This window comes from Fringilla coelebs, assembly GCF_963513975.1.
Source record: "Fringilla coelebs genome assembly, chromosome: Z".
Lineage (NCBI taxonomy): Eukaryota > Metazoa > Chordata > Aves > Passeriformes > Fringillidae > Fringilla > Fringilla coelebs.
This window is the reverse complement of record NC_140031.1, coordinates 63,759,648-63,781,620: the sequence shown is the minus strand read 5'-3', so window position 1 is coordinate 63,781,620 and position 21,973 is coordinate 63,759,648. Positions and strand designations below refer to the sequence as shown.

At 42.4% G+C, this 21,973-nt stretch overlaps 1 protein-coding gene across 1 annotated transcript in view; it reads right to left on the bottom strand.

Annotated features, from left to right (window-relative positions):
* RNF38 (ring finger protein 38) overlaps positions 1–20,676 on the bottom strand; it is a gene marked incomplete at its 5' end in the record, with an annotated part of 111,562 nt that extends 90,886 nt beyond the window's left edge. Inside the window, one exon of the mRNA XM_084225338.1 lies at positions 20,151–20,676. Within this exon, the coding sequence (XP_084081464.1) occupies positions 20,151–20,676 (526 nt within the window). The remainder of the gene's footprint in view (positions 1–20,150) is intronic.
* Between the last annotated feature and the right edge of the window lie 1,297 nt (positions 20,677–21,973).

Here is a 21,973-nt window from a genome sequence, read left to right as displayed (position 1 = left end):
ATATCTCTTAGGAATGACATGGAAAAAAGGCAATCCCAGCAGTGGAATGTGGAGTGAACACATTCCCAGAAAGCAGGGGATGGAGAGATCAGGAGATTCGCTAAGTCATCTGGAAGAAGCAGTGATGGGTTACTATAAAAGCTTCCTAATTATTCATAGCAATTAAAAATCAAGGCTGTTGACCCAGTTACTTATCATTTTAAAGAGGAAAAATCATGTAAGTAACTTCATAAGTAAAAGCAGGGAGAGGGCCAAAAAATACCTTCAAGGAGATGAAAGCAAGAGCAAGAAGACAAAATCACGATTGAAATCAGAGGGAGTTACTCTGTGCAACCTTTGTTCCCACTGCCAGGGCACAGCCTCCACATTTCCAGAATATCCTCAGGACATGCTGTATTCAGGAGCAAGCAGAGCAGCACACTGCCAGTAAAGGAAGACATGACCCAGCCAGTTACACAGACAGGCAAATATGCTTGATTAAATGTGGGCAGAATTGTGTTAAGGAACGTTAGGAGTGTAAGGAGTGCTTATCATCATCTGTGTAACATGGTTCTGTAATTAATGGACACGGCCTTCAAAGTTTCAAAGCAATCAATTTCAAAGCAATCCTTATTTCCTAGTCTATTAAAATCAGCAACAGGCACAACCTGGGGCAAATGGAAGAAAAATATACAACAGAATTATGACAGTATTTAACAATAGTAAGTGAAGAGCAAATAAAGTGCCTGATGAAATTCAGTGCCAGTAACTACAAAAGAGAAAGATCATTCCAGCTACACTTATGGACCAAAACCTTCCTTTTGCCTTCTCCCCTTCTGTAGTCCCCTTAAGACTACAGAACAAAACTGAAAAATGCCTCAGGGTTTTCCAGTATCTTGATAACTGCATTCTTAAGAACCTGTAATTAGTAGGAGAACACTGATATAGATGGGTATGGGAAAAGCAAGAAGACAGCACACAGACCTGGACTCTTCAGCTTTTAAATTGCTTGAGTGAGTATAATACTGCCAAAAAGAACGCTGATGAAGAACACTCACCGTGCCTCAAAAAAAGTCAGACCACTGAACACAATATGCCTGGTAGAACTTCCCCCTCTGGAAGTCCCTGACCAGGACTTCTTGAAGCTTGGTAATATGATGTGACAGGTACAATCGGCTTGTATTTGTCAGATACTAGCTTATGACTAGCTGGTATCTGACGAAACAAGAACAATTTCCTCCAAAAGCCATTGTTCACCTACTACAAACACTCCCCTCCAGACTTCCAAGTCCAGCTGTAGACAGGTTCCACGTTTTGGAAAACTCTTCAGTTCTTTTGTGTGGTATCAGTAAAGCTGCAAGACCAAACAGGGCACCACCAACAGGACTGTCAGCAGTCCTTTTCAGAAGAAGTCCATTAATAGACATTGTGTGGTTACTGGGGACAAGCAGTTGTTCACAGCCCTAGTAGACTAGTAAGCGCACAAACAGGGCAAAAGAACATTGCTGACCCCCAGTCAGATAAAATCTACATGACACTTTCTCCTCACTCTGAAAGTAGTCTGCTTGATTACAGTTTTTCTTTTCTGCACAATCTGTTTGCAGCACTTCGCAAAATACAGCCTCTCTAAGCACAACAGAAATGTAAGTAAAAGGATTCTGCATCATGAAGAAAAAAGCATGCCATGTTGTTTCCTGGTTCAGAAGCCCAATACCAACCCTATGATTTTCCTGGAACATGACCAAGCATCAGCTGTCAATTTCTAGGCAGTATACAAGGGAAGGCTGAATTTCTTTAGATTGACTCAACACCTAGCACATGACAGACTTTTCTGGGCTCAGGTACTGGGAAACTGAAATCAGAGGGAAGAATAGCAGATAATACTAGGGCTACAGAAGTCAAAGGAGAAGAATTTCTGGAGGAAATTATGGTTTTGTTTCTCTTCTTCCTCAAGACACCCAGAGGCGATGGATGGTAAGAAAAGTTGGAACACAGGGAAATATCATTAGGAATAAGGATCTGAGTATCAAGGAAATAAACAAGGGTATGTGTGGCCAAGACTTAAGAGTGGGAAAAATGGAACTGGAGAGAGCTCCTCCAGACACAAGCTCAACCTGTCTAATACCAGAAGACTTCCACTTCTTCTAATAGCGGGCTGTTATAACATCTTCAAAATATCCTTTCAAGAGAGCCCAGCACAGAGCAGCAACTAAAGTAAGTGCCCTCAATACAATCTCTCAGAAAGACTGAAAGCCTTGCTTAGTGCTCCTTATAGACCTAGGTCCACATCTTCTTTCAAGAGAGAGAGAGAGAGAGAGAAAAGCACAATTCTCACTTTGAGAGAGAAAAGCACAATTCAGATTATATAATTCAAGTACCAGTAGTTTGCCTCAATAAACCACTTAATTTAATGCTATTTCTCCTAGAATCAAATGACTAAGCTCTGCTCTGGATTTCTAGACACAGATCCTCACTTGTCTAACTGCCAATGTGCCTACATTATTTTCATAACAGAAGCAACACCCTATTATGGGAAACTCGCAACGTTTTTACAGGAAATTGTTTCTCTCCAAAAATGTCGCCCATACTAAAATGCTTATGAGACTGAATAAATTGAAAATAACCGTGATGCAAAAATGTTTTTAATGAACAGTTCATCTGGGGGAGGAAGTGCAGTCAAACGCTTAGCTCCGTATGACAGGGTTAATAAATTTCTGTGAAATGATAACATGCTTCTGGGTGATAAGGGCAATTTAGGTTTTCTGCTTTTCACTTGATATGAAAGAAAAGCTGTCTAATATTCATTATATACCTTGTACATGGTTTACATCGTATTTGCTTGTGCATATCAAGTACCAGGCAAAAAGCAACAACCCTGTACTATTACTGTAAAGGGGAAAGCACTGGGGCTACATGAGCAAACCATGCAGCAGAGTCAGGTAAAAATTACATTCAGCAGCTGAGGCTGACATTTACCAGCCTGCAAGCTTACGCTTTGCAATATTATTTGGGGTCAGGCAGGAAGGATCAGTAGCTCAAAGTGAGAGGTCTCTAGCTTCAGTCCCCTGATTTGTGAGGATTACTCAAAACTGCAGTTACAGAGTGCATAACGTATTGTCTTTAATTCATGAACAATCTGAATCACATAAATGAAGGTAAAGTTCAAAGAAATATCTGCACATTGAGGCCTTTGTGTGTGTGAAATTTTTCATTCACTTTACACTACTGTAGAACAGTATTCAACAGAAAAAATACTTTTCTTCCTGAAAAAAAGTTTACTCTCTTTTTCTCTTCCTCCCAAGTTCCCACATATAGGTACCTTCATCAGTGATGCTATCTCTATCATTATTTCCATATGGTGAATTTTTTAAAGAGCCAAAAATTAAAAAAGCCAACGCCATCACTCCTTCCTTACTTTTACAAAGCACTCATTTGCTGTGTATATCCTAGTAGCCCTTTAAAGAGTATCAAAATGGATTGCAATAGGTACAATGGATGACAAAAGGAGGAAACAAATACCACCTGGAAGTTACTACACAGCCAGATTGCACAGGTTGCAATCTCTTAGCTTTATTTTCTTGATCCCATGTTAGAGCAGCACTACCAATGAGGGAAATACTTCCAGATTTCCTATGTACTGTAGGAAAGTAAGAACATCCATTGAACCTGGACAAGTGGCTTACCTCAGTTAACACCTACCACTAGTGTTAAATTGCAGCAGTACGTTCATTCATTTTAGGAGTATGGTGGTCAGAAGCCAGGTGGTAATGTGCAGCTGCTTCTGCTATTCCTAGCTGCACCTTAGGAATACATGAAGCTATTACCTTAGAAACACAGTTTTTGGGATATTCCTTTTATTGATTCTACACAGCTAATGAAAGGGTAGATGCCTGATTCAAAGCTTTGAAGTAGAGAAAATGTACATGCACAAGCCAAATGCTTTATGAACTCTGAAAAGGCCACGGCTGTCCTTATCTCCCTTAAGCACCCAGTGCCAACCTAACACTCAGAAACTACCACAAACCAAACCAGCTCTTGCACATGTCTAGATTTCACCTTATTTCTTTGTTTTGTCCCAAAGGTCCACAGTATCACACTCAATAAAAGGAAACACTGAAGCACTTCTAGCAATGGATTCAGATGGTGTTCTTCAAAGAGACTGCACATCATCACAGTGAAAGGCTCACAGAGGGGACAATCTACCTACCACACCCACTCATTCCAGTGAAAAACTGATCCCTTCAAATGCAAATCAGAAAATTTTCTTCAAACAATACAAATGTCCTGGATCACTTAGGAAAGGCTAGAAATGGGCACATTTTTACCATAGTACAAAATACAAGATGGGTCAGCTACAGCAACACCAGCTGATGCTTTCAAATACCAGTTTTTCCTTGGTAGGCAAACCAAGTGCTACTTGGAAAGAAGCACTTCCTTACAAGCACTAGGACAGAAGTAATTTCCCTTTTCTCCTTACTCATAAACTCATGCACTCTTTCAGAAACATGGTTTCACTGCTGAGTAAAGTTTACTACTCTCTATTCCTGTCAACAACCTTGCTGACCTCTGTCCTTCCATGAAAATATGTTATCAAAGCTCCCTCCGTTCTTGTGATGGATGTGACTGCTTTCTGAAGTTTACTCTGAACATCACAGCCACTGACATTTTACCAGAAGATCGGTATTAGATAGACATAATCCACCTAAAAGATTGCACAAACAGGCTCAAAAATCTAGCTACCAGATTTACAAAGACAACAGAAAAAGTGCAGAAATTTCAATCAAATGGCAAAGCAGCAGGTCAGTCATAAGTAGATTTTACTGAAAATCACAGATTAGTCTGAACACTACTGTTTCCATTCCATTTATATAGCTGGATTATTTCTGCAGCTTTGTTAGTTCTGCAGTTGCTTTCTCTCTGATGGGGGGGGGGGGGATCAACACACAGACACACCAAAAAAACAACAAACAAACAAACAAACCCACACACATAAACACCAACATAAAGCCCCCACAGTTTTCTGAGAGCCTCCAAGACTAAGTCGAAAATTTGAAATCCTAAAAACACTAAGCAAAAGACATGATATATGAGTATCTATCTACGTCAAAATGCTGTGGTTTAGCATTTCAATTGGAATTTCATTATTTTATTTTTTTAATAATTCCAGACTTCTCCCCAATGGCAAACTTACAAGTACAAAGAGCATCTTTATTTCTGACAAGTGAGTAATCTAGTAGGATTCATAGTCTTTATCTAGCTCCTTCTGTATATTTATACTTTTTTCAATATAATGGCTGCAATGCAGTTCACTTTCAATTTTAAATGCAAGGTAGGATGTGAAACTCAGAAAAATCTGCCTTTAGGATCAACTACATCACCCTTTTCAGCTGCAGAACTTTTCTAGGCAGAAAACTGTTTAAGTCATAAGTAATCACAAACCAGAAAATACAACATGCTGAATTCATTCTACTTCCCTGTATTAGCTTTTTCACCCAGTTCATCATACAACTCATTTTGCAGCAGAACACCCTATGGAAAAAAGTTGTGTTTCCTTCTTCGAGCAACTGTCTTGGAGCTGTGACACAATCATGACATCAAAATCTTTGTGTAGCCAGAGGTCAGTAACACATACATACAGCCAATACTTGTCTGCACTGGTTACTTATGTGGATAATTAGAGATTTTTTTCAGACCAACTTGTGTGGCAAGGTTTTGGTGGCTGACTACAGGGGTAACCTCTGTCAGATGATGCCAGAAGCTTCCTCGATGTACAAGAGCCAGTGCAGCCAGGTCCAAAACAGAACCACCAGTGGCCAAGGCCAAGCCCATTGGTGACAGTGACTGCATCTCTAAGAGAATAGGACAAACTGCTGCACAACAGCAGCAAAGTAGACCTCAAGGTCAGTGAAAATTCTGCTCCAGGCACTGGAGCAGAAATTCTTCTGCAGCCTCTGCTGAAGACTGTGATGAGGCAGGCTATCTCACCGAGCCCACTGAGGTCCATAGTGCAGCAGAGATCACCTGCAGCCCACAGAGGACTCCACACCTGAGCAGGTACCTGAAGGAGGCTGTAACCATGCTGGAAGATGTACTAGGGCAGTTCACAAAGAACTGCAGCCCATGGGAAGGACTCATGCTAGAAAAGTTGGGAGGGACCTCACAGAAAGAACATGAGGAGGGAGAAGCAGCAGAGACAAGTGTGATAAACTGACCACATCCCCCATCCCCCATTTTTCTGAGCCACTCAGATGGAAGAAAAGAGCAATCTGGAGCTGAAGTTGAACCTAGGAAGAAGGGAGGGGTGGGTGAAAGACGTTTTAAGGTTTGTATTTATTTCTCGTTATCCTTCTCTGACTTCTCATTGGCAGTTAATTAAATTAATTTCTCTGAACCAAGTCTGGTTTGCTGTGACCATATTTGCTGAACCTCCTGTCATACTTTTTCTTCACCATTCAGATAAGGAAGGTGAGTGATTAGAGTGGCTTTGGTGGGCACTTTGTTTTCAAAGTTATTCATCACAACATAATGTCCTTTCTCCACTGAATTTTACTTTAGTTTCCATATTGTCTTATATGTTCTGCACAAATGAACTATACTCTGGAATTTGCTTCATATCTCCTAATTCAGTAAAACACTACAGTGGATTTAGTATTTCCTTCTCTGTAGTTGCCCATTCTCAGCTTATGATATCCTCTTTGACTTAGTAAGGTAAAGCATCTCATTGCTGGGTGATCTCGCCTGGCTAGTTATCACCCATTCTCACTCTATTCCATTCTCAGGAATTCCCACAACCCCATCACACTCTTACCTTTCTCAAGTAAACAAGACCCAGCTCTCCCAAACACTCCTACTACCATAGCTCCTTGTGCTCCAACTGATACTCATGGTAACATCTGAAAGCAAAAGCAGCAACACAGATGCACGTCAGCCAATACCTGTGACATATCCACATAGCTCAGCAGTTTTCAGTTGTTTGTCTAGCAGCTTAGCAGCCAAAATACCCCTTTGACATGAAAATTTTGAGAAGGAGGACAAGTTACTGCAGTTATATGCTGGTCATTTTAAGAGACTAACTTCTTTTGGTGGGGATTATCACCAGTATTTTTACACAACTGAACAAACTACCACTGTTGCTCTTAATGAAGGCATTCCTCTCTCCAGTCCAGAACACAGGGCTCCCACATTTACACAAAAAGTATATACACAGATTTAAAGATATATAGTCCAGTTTTCTTTCAAGCATATTTCGGCTGCAGACAAGATCTCAGTAAGTAGCATATAGAGCTGGAAGAGAAGTTTCAAAGAAGCTGGGTCACCCAGTCCCAACAGCAAATCATTAGCTATACTACTGCATACTGTAGACAAGTTTCACAAAAAAATCCCTGTAAGTTTACAATGCAACACACATAATTCTAGGAAACCATAGAGCCAGTTTCAGCAAACCTTTTTTTTATACTTTACCTAATGCACTTGAGGCAATTAGAAGTAGAGGACAGTAGCCACTGTCAAATGGAGATATTTTTAAGAGATACAGAGATGACAGTTTATATATATGAGGTATCTAAGTTTGTGCGTCCATCTGTGACCATTTCCACATGCATGTGCTGTTTGTCTCTAAAAGCAAACAAACTCAAGTATGCATGTCAAAAGAAAAAAGGTTAGAACTTAAGACAGTGGACTTAACAACAGTCATCTCATTCACCAGTTTTGAATTCTCAAGCCTTCTTTAACATCACCAGAATGGTAATGAAAGCAATAGCCAGTGGAAAAATAGAGAATAGGCAACAGAAATATATATGTAAAGGAGACTTCAAATGAGTAACAACATTGTGACTTGAGATATATCAATTTTTTGTTTCAGCACACTACCCTTTTCCATTTCAACAGCTTGTGTATTTCAAAGCAAAACAAAGATTTCTAATAGCCTCTCTATAGTAATGAAGATCAGCCACTGGACTTCTGGAAGAACTTCTCCTGCCCTTCTCTTTACAAATACAGATTTCAGAGTGCAATAGCACATGACTTGTTAAACATCAGCATAAAGAGTGAAATCAACACAGACCAGTAGATCAGACATTAACTCATGATACTTGATTTGCCAAGCTGAAGCATGACTATTTGTGGTTGATGCTGAGAATTATGTCTACTCTTCCGAAGGCAATAGAGCAAATCTGCTCCTCAAAACCTGCCTCTATCTGCTCTGCTTCACAATGCTTTCTGGAAAGCAACATCTGCAGTGCTTGGGTGAGTAAATTTAGAATTTAAGCACTCACTGCCCAAGGATTTCCAAAACCAAATATGCTACAGCCACAGCAAAATTCCGCAAATTCAGATTAACCAGAGGTCAGACTGCCACATTTCTTTTACACATATTCCTTTAAATATATACAATAACCAAAGTCTACTTCCCTTTCTTTTTTAAGTAATACATTCATAACAACAGCAGCTTGCTTCATGCGCAAAAGTGTTTCTTGGTAACACCATAAAAAGAAAGTTCTAAGCCCAGTTTTGCAGAACATATAAAATCCTCACAAGGAATCCAAGCAGTTGAAGCAAGACAGCATTTTGTTTACCAGCACTGAGAATCCCTGGTGAATCCCAGAAATGTGTCTCCCAGGACATGATTCTTCACCCTCAGCGTGCTAGCTGTATTTCCACTGAGCACTCTGGGCAGCCCTAGAGAATAGGTGACCACGTGTCCTGGTCGCCCCTCTCTTTAGACTTTGTGATAGCTCTCCCCTTTTGATGTCACTGCTCCAATGATAACATAAAAAGCTTCAGTGGTCACAAGAATGCTGAACATAATAATCTGCAAGGGGTGCAATTCAGCCCACCAAAGATTTTTCACTGTGCTTTGAAATTTGTTCCTCCAGCAGTAGCCTTGAAATAGACAAGCTTAATTCGCCTGGGAGGTAGCAAAAGCAAGGAAAATGCCTGGACAGCCATATCAATGATCCAGGACGTTCCAACATGATCCTCAAATGAGCTGAAGGGCGCACAAACTTTTTATACACAAGGAGCAGCAAACCCAAGACAGCAAGAGCTAGGCAAAGGAAGGCAAAGGCTTAAAACACAAACATTTTATAGGAAATCACCTCTTCAATTCATCACATTGACTGCAAGGAAGAGGCAGCTGACACCCACACTCCAAACAGGCACCACATAGGCCCCATGGCTGAAAATTTGTTTTCAGTACCACACATAGCTGTTAGGAACTTGAAATTTCAAGCTGGTGGTCTATATAAGAGAACACACAAGTGTATTTGTTAGCGACAATTCTGCAGATGCACTGTGTCTACAACTCAAGAACAATGGGGTTATCAGACCAAAATGGTCATATTGATGAGTTACCCTGTTTCTCAAAATAGGACACACTCTGCCAGAATGAGCATTTCAAAGTCCCTTTTATGTCTAAGAAAACAATCCTTGCCCCTTCAGATATACAGATTGAGTTAGCACAGCATAACCTTCTAGCACAGGTAACCCCCTAAGCAGTAACCCCACAGATACTGCATAATAAATATCAAAGCATGTCAGTATGCAGATATTCAACAACAGTGATACCAACTGCACTAACAAGTATTAAAGTACTTTCACCTACTCCTCTCTACAGAGATCATAAGATTTCTCACAGTTATGCTAGACCTTCCTCTTAAAGAGATGCAATAGATCTTATACAACATTTATTCTTCAAATTGTGTAAATTTAGGATTTTTAGAAGATCAAAATTAAAATTAATTACCACTCCAGGTGGCAGTCATTCAGGTATCTCTTTTCTGGACAATCAACCTTATTTTGAAAATCCATAGAGACATAAAAGGCCACAACTAGATCTGGTGCCTTGAAAACGAAGCCCTCTTACAGCATTTTACAGTGGTACAATGATATCCTATGTCTTGCTTTTTAATCCAAACTATTAGACTACTTCTTTATCTCTCTTGCTACTTGAGACCAAAAAACCCCAAGGGGCTAAACCAGCAGAAAATGGAGAAACACAAAGGTGCAGAGGACCTAAGTTATTATAAACAGTTACCTCTCTATGACATCAGTTGCATTCAAAAAATACCTGACAGCAAACAAAAACTTGATGTAATGCAGAAATGTAACACGACAGAATAATAAGTGCAACAAATGACACTACTCTTTGTTTTAAAATGCTCTAAAACCACTTTTACCCCAACCTAGCTGAAGACTCGGTAACTTCAGAACACTCTCTTCACTATCCACCCTGCCACACAGCCTCCACACAGCCCATAAACAACAGATACAGACTATGCTTCAGTTAATTTAAGTAAACAAGTCCATAACAATATGGCAACTCACTTGCTTTGAAAATTCTCTTTTATGGTACAGATGTTTTAAGAGTGATCCTCAAAAGAAATCAGTTGTTACACGAACATCAGAAATAATAAAAATCTGTGTTAGTGGAATTTTGTTATCTTTTATGTTTTCTCCCATAGTAAAACATTTTGCCTCCAAATCCTTACAATTCCCACTCCCTGCAATTCCTTTGGTTTCCCAAGCTCTCAAGAACCTTCTTTATTTCCTGAGTCCCTGTCAGAGAGACCATACACTGCAACTGTTCTGAAGCAAAATACTGTCTAACTGCCCAACAACTACGTGTGTCCACAGATCAGTAAGTCAGACACAACTGCATCAGACCTCTTGAAGCTGTTTGCTTGAGAGAGCAGACTAATTTATCTGGTCCTTAACCATGATTTACTAGAAGTTTTTTTTTAAACACTGAAAAAGCCTCCCTCAAGTTTGAAGCTATTTACAGAGAAACAGGACTAAGGGAACAAGTATGACAGCTTTACTCTAAGAATGCCCATTTCACTTTTGCATGGGAAGGCAGCCTGAGGAGGTCATATACCATGGTTTTTCACTCTTCTCTTACTTTTTGCTGTGTTCATATTTTATATTATTGACTAAATTCTTGTCTGTACCATTCTCCCTTAAAAATACTATAGAAAATGTATACATTAAGAGAGTCATCATATTACATTTGGTAAAGACTAACAAAAAAGGATAAGAATACATAAGTGAATATATTTTTATATTTTTTTACATACCGTCCAAGCTTGGGAAAAAATCCCTCTCATTGCTGAACACATCTCTCAATTAATTTATCTGGAACTTTCTGAGAGTGTACCAGGAAAGACAGGACCCAGCATTGCCTACACTTCTAGGACTGAACAATAAAAATTGAAGTGCATACTTTTGTCTGTCAGATGAAAACAGACTGTTTGCACGTAAACCAGCAAGTAAGTTAGGAAGAAGGGATGAGAGGCAGAAGTGTAGCTCTGCTTTAACAGCTATTGATGCTTTACCCAGAAGCATTTATACATGAAATACCCATAAAAATGGTACTTTTGGGTGTGTGGGGAGGAAACACGTGAAAAAATCAAGGTTGAAAAAAAAAGCAGTCTCACAAGACTGAGGTGACACTTGTGCACCAAAGCAAACTGAGTTCTCACCATCACTTCTGACCCTGTTCAACTAAACCAGTCCCAAACTGCTGTTCCTTCTCTACTTGTAATGCCTGAAGCAGGCATCCCCAGGCCAAAGATAACATGTTCACTACACAGTAACAGAAAGTTTTTCAGGCTGCAAAAGACTGCTGGATATCCGATAATTCAACCCCCCTGCTCAGACCAGGCCAATTTAGACCAGTGTCTTGTCTGGCAAAGTGCTGAATCTCTCCAAAGTTGTAAGGTCTATGATGTCCACAGTTCTCTGCTTCAGAGCGAAAAAATTCTTCCTAAAATTATCTGCCAGATATTTAGGTATTTCTGCCTGAGCCCTATTCCCAGTCACTTGCCTTACCAGCATGCAAAAGTCTGGCAGTATTTTTTCCTCATCTGCCGTAAGAGGAGAAGAGAGGCCATTGGGGTCTCAGTTGGCATCACCCCTGGGCCATCTCTTCAGCCAAGCTGTGTAATCCTAGTGCCCTCTACCTCTCCTCACAGGTCCCATGTCACAGCCCCTACATCAGCTTGCTGCCCTTGAACAAGCAAGCTCCACTAGGTCAGGAGCTGCTACCCTTAAATGGGCGCTTTTACCATACTTACCACTCTCCTAGCTTTTCCCTAATCCTTCATGTTCAGAATGCCTCATAAAATAAAAGGCTGCCAAAATGTAACATACCCCTAAGTTATTTTTCTCAGTGTCCAAATTCTTTATTAGTAATATTTTTTGGTATCTCAGTGCATAAAAGCAGAATCAATACTCTACAGGCGCAAGAGACTGACAGTGTTCTAAAAATTAAGTTTTAATAAAGAAAAGAGTACTTTTCTATCTCATTCACTTTTTCCAACTCAACAGGCCCTTGTGACGAGCAACATCAAATACATCTTGACTTGAAGTATGTCCCTGCAGTGTGTACCTCAGTTTGCTCATCTTTACAAGCATAATCCCATATTTCTTAAGTTTGAAGATGCTTTGTCTTCAATGATAAAACCAGGACACACTTGTCATACTGGTGGCTAAAAGCTTTCACTTCCAAGCCTCCAAAAATCAAAATGCATTTCTGAAACAGCTCAGAAGTCTAACCTGTACCCAACCTCCAAAATAAGCTGTAAAAGTGATTTTCAGATCATATCATAAACAGTTTATGTAAACTTACTCAAAAACACACACAAACCACAATGATTACAGACTCACAGGGTTTCTGTGCCAAAAGGCTCAATATCCTACTACTAAATCTGCATGATAATTCTTTCCAAAAACTACTGCTTACCCTGCTTGGCTTTGGGCCATTTCAACTTATAAACAGGAAAAAAGTGATGCCATGGAAAAGATATATACAGAGAACCTGCACACACTAAAAAAGCAGATAAACACATTTTTAATGGAAATTCGAAAAATCACTTTAGACTGTTGACTTGTAGGTAGGGAGAAAAAATTTCACCACAATCCAGATCCCACAAACATTTGCACAGGCTCTTAATGAAAGCAGAAGTATCCATGTGCCTAAAAGCCAAAACTTCACAGAGCATGAACCCACGCAGAGAGTAAACATAAATCTCCCAATATTTTCACTCTAGAATCTGAATATACTTTAGGTGCCAAGCAACAAAAGATAAAGTGGAGATAACCTGCAGCTGTGGTGAAAAAACAGGCAGCAAAAGTTTCCAAACTATATTGCTGTTCCATGGTGCAGGTTCAATCACAAGGCACAGGAGCTGTTCCAAATATTCTCCGACAGACTCAACTGTTCTATACACACAGCTAATGTTTCTAGTCATACTTCATGGTTTAATAGCCATTCCTTGGGCTCTTGCACAACGAGAAGTCATGCAAACAAATACAGTGCATGGCTTTTAGCAATTTTTAGACTATTTAAGGGGAGTGTTCCTAACAGGGAATTTTCCAGGCATGCAGATTATGAAGTATTTTAATAAGATTCACAGAATTCATACTTTACTCCTCCACAAGCTGGCAGAAAATTTATAACAACACTACCTTCCTCGTACCCTCCTTCCAGAAAAATGTGCACAAGCACAAATAACTTTTTTTAGGAAGTAGAGATTGGTAGTATTACAGGAGAAAATGCAATTCCACTATTCATAAAGGATATCAGAATCATAAACACCCTCTAACAGTTTAAGCAATATTCTTTACTGATACTGGCACACCCTTGTGCTACAGTTGTGTGTACCTTACACACACTAACAGAAATTCAGTTAAAGATTTTAAGTTTTTCCGGGGGTTATTTTGCTGGAATTATTTTCTTTTGTTGTTTGGGAGAGTTTGGGGTTCATTTGGTTTTTGTAATTGAAATGCTAGAGTACGTTTCCTTTATTATTTTAATTTCCCATTTGGGATTGTCCTAGAAGCTGGTGACCAAGCCCAAATGCTTAGAGATGCGAGCTTTGAAATACTACAGCGAAGGCTGGTTATTATAACAGCCCATGGTCAAGAAAACCACACCAGCTGCCAGACAATGCAGCAAGCAACACAGACTTTTTTGTCTGGATGCAGAACCCCAGTCATTACAAAAGACATTAGAGAAACACCTTGACACACCTTCCCACCCTGAGACTGATAACAGATATTACGTTTTCATACACTGCGGTGGCAAAGGGCTTGCATGAGAGGGATGATGCAGAGACTCAAACACAGTGCCTGGGATAATGGGAACAGCAACTCAGGAGTTCAGAGCTGGGATGCCAGATTCTCCACTGAGAAAATCTAAAGAAGAGTGTTTTTAGAATGAACATTTGCAGTATGTGTATGCATTTCAGAAGCTCAGAAAACACTGTATATCATGCTTGCTTAAAATAGTTGTGAAAATACCTATGACTTTCTGTTTTAAAAACTTCCTGCATCTTTCCTTAAGTGAAGCATGCATTCTTTGCCCTACATTACACATCAAGCAACTTCCTGAAGGAAGCTTTATTTTAAGTCATGAAAAGACAAGAATAGGACTATTTTTCCTATCAAGAATGGAGGATCTTTTCTTTATGCAAGGAATTCTAACAACCAAGCACTTACTGTACTTCACATACACAAACAAGAAAAGAAAGGTCTAGAACAAGCATAGGAGAATGCAACATGTAAAGAAAAAAAAAAAGGGCACCAAAAAAGGTATAACATAACAAAACAAACAAAACGCAGTAAAACAAAGGTGGGGAAAAGCAGCACTATCTTATTGAAATATTAATGTAAAGGGAACTCTCAATGTGCCATGATTTAACCCTGACTAGGTACCAGCAGCAGCTCTCTATCACTCTCCCCCTTTGCCAGTGGGATGTGAGCAAGAATCAGAAAAGGCAAAACTCATATCCTGAGATAAGACCAGTTCAGTAACTGATATAAAAACAAATACTAAAACAACATTAATGATATAGTACCATAATTGTAAACAATAGGGAGGTGAGGGGGTGAGGGGAAGGGGTGACCCAGGAATAAAACCCAGGAGAAACAAGTGATGCACAATACCATCCATCACCACACATTGACTGATGCCCAAAGTGCCTGCCAGGAAAAAAATTAACTCTATTCCACCCAAAATCAGGGCACTGAAAAATTCGTAACATTCTCTCTTATTCTGGTACCGTACCTTCCTGTTAACCCATCCACATCTTGCATCACATTAAGAGCAACAACCTTTATGTTTAGATGACCCATCTCCATTTGAACTTCTAATATAAAGCAGATGCCATACGAGATCATTTAAAATACCTAGGGTGCAAGAACTAACAAAAAAGCTGCAAAGCTATCCACTGAAAAAGATTTAAAGCCTATCTTTCTCAGGGAAAAAAAAAAGGGAAAAAAAATTGGTTAAAGAGATTTTGTCTGCATGTGGATTTCATTTTGCCAAGATAATTTGTGGGTGAAAAAAGGGCTGCATAAGCAGCAAAACCAAACATTAAAAGGCAAAGAAAAAACTCTGAAGCCCACCATTATTTTTTAATTGAACACAGCTTTTCCAAGAATTTACAGTGTTCTCAATCATGCTCATTAATATTCTTTAAAGCAGTTTTTCATTTTTACCTTTCTGTGACAATGCAAATGTATTTCTCAAGCTCAGTATTTTGATGACATAGACCAAAAGGATAATTTAGATCATTTCATAAGCAGATGTTACGAAGCAGAGCATGCATTTCCAAATTAAAGACACAGCTCTGGTCTTCTTGCTAGTATTAAACTGAAATTTGTACTTTGGAGAATATTCTGAATTTTTAATTTCCATGCTTTTGCACATTTTACTTCTAATATATACCGGATTAGACAAGGATCAAGTTGTTCATACTCTGTGAAATACAATCAAAAGAGTTGTATATTAATTCTATATTCTACATTTTCTTTAAAAAAATTGTTTCAGTCTCTATCCTTAAATATTTATGTTGGGGGCAGGGGATGGCAGTATATTAACACTTGCGAGCATCCACTTGAGCTGCCTTATGCTGGCACCTAAAAGGCACACCTCCAAAGAACAATTTCAGGTCATAAAATCATAATTTCCAGTTTCTGTAATACTACAAGTTAAAAGTGAAATAAAAATAAAAAAGTGATAGTCACAGAGCATGGCTTAAAATTAATGCACCTTATCTGAAAGTAATTGTTAACGAAATACGTCTGTCTTTATTTCCCAAATAAATATGCAACTTATATCTCTTATAACTAACTTCTTGAAACAAACATTTATTATATGTCCGTTAACATTAAATCTGTAATTACTATAATCTATTCAAAAAGTACAACTAATTTATGTAGAAACATAGATTCCTATCTTCCTTTATAATTCAAAAGTAGCAAAACTAACATACCAGCATTATAATAAACAATTGTGATATGCTAAAGGTAATTGCAATCTCATGTCCAAAATAGAGTATGTTCAAACATGCAAAGTAATAGATTTACAATATTGTGGTAATTTTAACCAAGAAGTACCATCAAGCCATTTCTTTACATCACACTTTGACCAAATTTAAATGGAGATGCTCTAATGATAGTTTTTGGTTTCAGTGGGGAGTTTTTTGTTTGTTTCTCTTTTCTTTAATCTATCAAAATCCATTGTAACTCTTGAGAAGTCTTCACATACTGAACATGTTTCACTTGTTCCTACCAAGAAGCTGTCTTTTCATCTCACTTTATTTTATATGGTTATAAAGCTGTGAAGGTATCACCATGTCATAAATAAAAAAACTAGCATCTATCACCAGGCATGCCAGAATTAAATATGACTCTCACTGTAAAGCCACATTAACTGCTCTCCAGTTTGAGAACAAAACCACAAATACCACACAGAGATGGTATAACTATGCACAACTGCTAAAAGCACAAAAATTGATGTGTCAATAAGAACATACAATTCTAGTACAACTGCTCAGCATATACAGAACTAAGCAGAATCACTAACAATTCAGCTTTCTACTGCACTTAACTGACACCTCATATAATCTTCACAAGAAGTCCAACTCCCCACATTCTTACAACCAGCTAGGCTTGAAAACTGGCAGTAGTCCTCTCAACAGAAGTTTCAGCATCTCCACACTGAAAGACTTAGCAAATGCAGTTATCTGCCAAAATGAGCACCTTCCATTACCCCTCTTAAAATGGGACTTAGTGTGCACCTTAAAAAACAACTAAACTAACTAAACACTTAGCAACAGAAGAAGAAAAAGCAATATTAAGTAGACTTAGTAAAGTTCATCGGATGACATCCAAAGACTTGATACGAGTAACAAAGATGTTTAAGAGAAAAGCTGTTTTTGCCGGCAATGGACATAATACCATGTGTAAATACAGTGCAACTTCCAAAAGCCATCTCTCCTTTCCAGAAATGAGAATGGCAATACAGACCTAAAAAACAAAAAAACAAATGAACAAAAGACAAAACCCAAAGAAACATACATACATACAAACAAACAAACAACCCTATGAATTTCCACTACAGACACACTTTTCCTAGCTGACAGTCTTTCCTCTAGGTGAATTACTTTTTTTCAGCAAGGAGATGCAGGTATCCCACTGGAGGCAAAATACTTTATGGACAGTGAAATGCCTTTTAAGATCAGGATCAATTTTCTAAATAAAGTAAAGAATCATCAGCATTTCTACTCCAATATCCTTTCACATCTGACAGCCATGAATGGAGACGTTCCATTCTGTTGACACATACTGGAAAAAGCCACAAACGAAACAACACCAAAACAGACCCAACCATCACTGCGCATTTTTCTGCTGGGAGAAAGGACATAGCAAACATTCTCCTTACCTTGCATGTAAAGTACAATTTCACTGCCCTCGACATCTAAAGATTAGATCACAATGCAGGTTTTTATCAGAAGTTAATATATTAGGATTAAGACTACAACTAAGAGGATGTTCAGCAAAACAATCCAAGTTCAGCCCTGATGCCTGAGTTTAGTTAATTGTTTTTTCCTCTGATGACCAATATTTGACTGAAAAAAAATAGACCTTCATGAAGAGTCTTTTCCTTTGGAGAAAAGCAAGCCAAGAAATAGGCACTCCCCATGCCCAATCTAGAAATCTACAGGATTCATCTGTAAATTATGATACTATTTCAAAATTATAAGATGAATCACATATCATATCATCTGAAAATGTTTTATGTATTTTTTAGACAATGACTAGTACCAAGCATTCAGCTGCTACTGCAGCTTAAGTATACTGGAAAACTTAACCTTTCAATTTGGGTGTCTGCAAGAGCTCTTTTGAGCAAAATCATTCTGGTTATTGCAATTGAGATTAAACACAGGACTTTTAAGGGCTTTTAAACACAGGAACTGTACTAGTGAATACCAAAACTTCAGAACAAACCCCAAGAAAGCCCCTTTCAGCAGAAAAAAAGTCCAGTATTCCTTAATCTAACATTAAGGTCTTTGCACACCTGTGATTAATACATTATATGGTAAAGGTTACAATTTTCTCCACTGTGACTTTACAAATAATGGAAAATACAAAAGCTTTTATCTCCCAACAGTAGCATACTAGGTCAATTTGTCTATAGGATTGCTAAGAGCTTAAGAAGATTAAGTGAGGTTTTGAGATCAGGCTTTAAGATAAGGTTATCATCCACACCAGGAATGTCCACGCAATTCTAAAACAAAAGGCTGAAACATAGTTTCATCAGACAAAACCTCTATTTCCAAATAATGTACGCTGGAAAAATATTTTTCTCCGAATATATTTCATTTGGAAGGCCTGAGAGAGACTAATCTGCCCCATGTATTCTGTGGTCTCAGGACACCGCAAAAGCTGCTTTTGAACTATATAATACAATGCAAAGGTAAAAATTCAAGTTCTCAACTTTCTGCATTGCAATCCTTTACTATGTTGTCAATCACGAATTTCAAGAGGAGCTTGTCTATAAACTCTACTTCATTTCAGAGTAAGATTTCTATCAGTATAAACACCCAACTAAGTGCCCAAGACATATGCACGACTAAAAATACATTCTAAGAAAAGACTTAATTAGACACCTCATTTCTTCACCCTCCAGGCCCAAAGAACAATGTCTTGTTTTCTGACCTTCTCCCATACCACTTCCTAATTAGTAACTTCATATACGCATAAACAACTTAATTCTGGCTGCCATTCACAAAGAACAGCTTAGGAAAACATCTAAGGCCCTGATCCCAAAACCACAGAGACACGCGTTTAAATATAAGCATGTGGGAAACTCCAGCAAGCCTTGGAAGCGGCTCTTGTGTTTGACTATAAACAAGCACATCAACCCATATGTTAGGACCACAATCCTGAAAACATCGAAGCTTCAGGATGAACGAACCACATGTTCGAAACCAGCTCCTCAGAGGAACCCTGCAGTGGAGCGGTTTCTAAGAGGAAATCCAAAAACACGTCTGTGGAACTGACGATGAGAGCCCCGAAGACACACAACAGGGGTCTCACAAGGCAAAAGTCTGACTTGCAGTCAGCATTTTGGAGCACCACGAAAGAACTTGGTATGACGGGTCACTGTGCTCCGTGAATTCCCGCAGTTACCGGCAGCCCGCTGCGAGGGGCGGAGCCTGGCTCCGGGCACGGATACGGACACATCGCCCCCTCCCTCTGTCTCTCACACACACTCACACACACAAAAATCCTTCCAGGAGCGGGGCTCAGCCGGCAGGCTGCAGGAGGCCGGCGGCCGCTGCGTAAGGCAAGGCAGCAGAGCCGCCGAGGCCCCGGCGCTGCCCAGGACACATCGAAGTGCGATAAGAGGCAGGCGAGAGGGCGAGCGCACACGGTGCCCCGCACAGCGCAACCCCTGGAGCTGCACCGCCGGGCAGGGGCGCGGGGCTGGGGAGCGCCGGCAGCAGCAGCGCGACAGCCGGAGGCGCCCGCCCGAGCGCCAACACTGCGGGCTGCCCGTGCTTCGCACCGCCGCATCCCGACCGACCGTCGGGGAAAGAGCCATCGCCGCGCCGGGCACCGGCTCAAAGACGGCCCCGAGCACTCCGCTGCCGGCCGGGCGACACATGGCCTGTCGCCAGCCGCCGCCGCGATTCGCCTCGCCGCGCTCAGAACAGCGGGAGTTTGCCCTCCCTCCCGTCCCGTCCCGCCTGTGGCCCCCACCCGGGACGGACCCCAGGCGCTGTGGAGGGCAACTCCGCGGCCCTGCGGGCCGGCTGCGCTGCCAGCCGGGGGTGGGACGCCCGGACCCGCTTCCAATCCCCTGGGGCCCCTCTCCCGCTCACCTGGTGGCGGGGCTCTGGAGCCCGGGGCGCCGCGGGGTGCGCCGTGCCCGGCGGGGCTGCCCCGGCCCTGGCTCCGCGCTCCCGCCTCCGGCAAGCTCGGCCCGTGGAGGGGCGGCGGCGGGCAGAGGGCGGCGGGCGGCGGTAAGCGACCGGAACCGCCGCTCATGGCGAGTCCCGGGAAGCCGGAGCAGGAGCGGACACGGGCGCGGGTCTGGGGGAGTGCCGAGAGAAGGGAGGCAGCCGAGGGGGAGGTGGAGGCGGCGACGGCGGCCCCACCAGCGGGGGAGGAGGCAACGGAGGAGGCGGGGGGCGGCGGAGGGGAGGAGGAGAAGGCAGGCAGGAAGGGGGCGGCGGAAGAAGCCACCCATCTGCCGCGCCGGCCCGCCTCGCCGGCCTGACGGAGGTGCCGCTCGCCGCCGCTCTCCTCGCGGCGCGGAGCGACGCCGCCGTCCCGCTGGCGGGCAGGGGCATGGAAGCTGGCGTCGGGCTGCGCCCCGGGGGCTGCCGAGCGGGCGGCCACAGGCATCGCTGCCCGCTGCGGCCGGCCGCCGGCGGCCGCCGCCGCAGGAGCAGCCCCACCGCGGGGACGGCGGAGCGGTCAGCGCCAGCGGGGACGCGTGGGTGGCATGGGCGGCGTGGGGAGCCTCCGGTCGCGGCGCAGCCCACCGCCGGGCGGGGGGTCGGTGCCCAGCCGTGCCGGCCGCTCCAGCCGCGCAGCTGCTGACTGCTGCCGCCGAGGAGGAGGAGGAAGTCTCCCCGCCTGCTTCCTCCTTCCCTGCCTCCCTCCTTCCCTCCCTGCCTCTAGCCCCAGCGGCCCGCCGGCAGTCCGGCGCCTCCCCAAGGCCTCTCGCCGCCCGCAGCAGCGCTGCCGCAGGGCGTGACGATCCGCGGGGCGCGCACAGGCGCGGCCAACCCGCACTGCGGCGGTGCCTCCTCGGGACAGCGGGAGCGGGGTCCGTGCCGGGACCCCCGGCGGGCCGCTACCGTCCCCGAGCAACCCTTGCGCGCAGAGCCCGGAACCATCCTCGCCCTGTCCCGCGTTCCGTCTCCGCGGGCAAGGGCGCCGCCGCCGGCCTTCGCCCTCGCTGTCCGGCTCCGCGCCCCCCTTTCCCCCCCCGCCCCGACTCGGCACGGCACTCCGGGGACGGGGGCGACGGCTGCCACCGACGGGTGTGCCGGCCCCCACAGGCACGTGTAGGGAGCGGGGACCGCCCTATCTAGGCGTCAGCGGGGGGCGGTGAGTACCGATCTTTCACAGGGACAAACCGCGCCTGCCGGTATATGTGCAAAAAAGTTAAGGATGTCGGTAAAGGGATAAGTTAAGGACAGGGATTTCCTTGAGCTCTCACGGTGACGCCGGTTTCCTTGTCAGACGAACAGCATTCTAGCAGATCCATTGGCATGAGAAGTCACCAGGAACGCAGCCAAGACGCAGCTAAGAGTTTCTCTGAAAGTGAGGGAAGCGCCTCTGTGCGTGCGTCCATACGCCTCTGCCATGCGGAGAAACAGCTGCGTGTGCGGAGTGAGGCCAGCGGGTTTGGCTCTCAGAAAGAGTGGAACAGTGGGAAAAATGGCACATGCATTAACAAAAAAAAAAAAAAAAAAAAAAAAAGCATAGCGAAATTTACTAGCCAGAGGGGTGCGCTTGCTGTCCTCAGTGGAACAACAGTAATTCTCTTAGATCTAAATGTACAGACAGAGAATTTGTTTCATTTTGCACATCACAGCAGTGCTGCCTTCTCCTGTGCCATGCTGTGAGTGGGAAATGTTTCCACAAATCCAGCATTTGCCAGCATTTCCCCACTATGCCAGTTTTTTCAGTC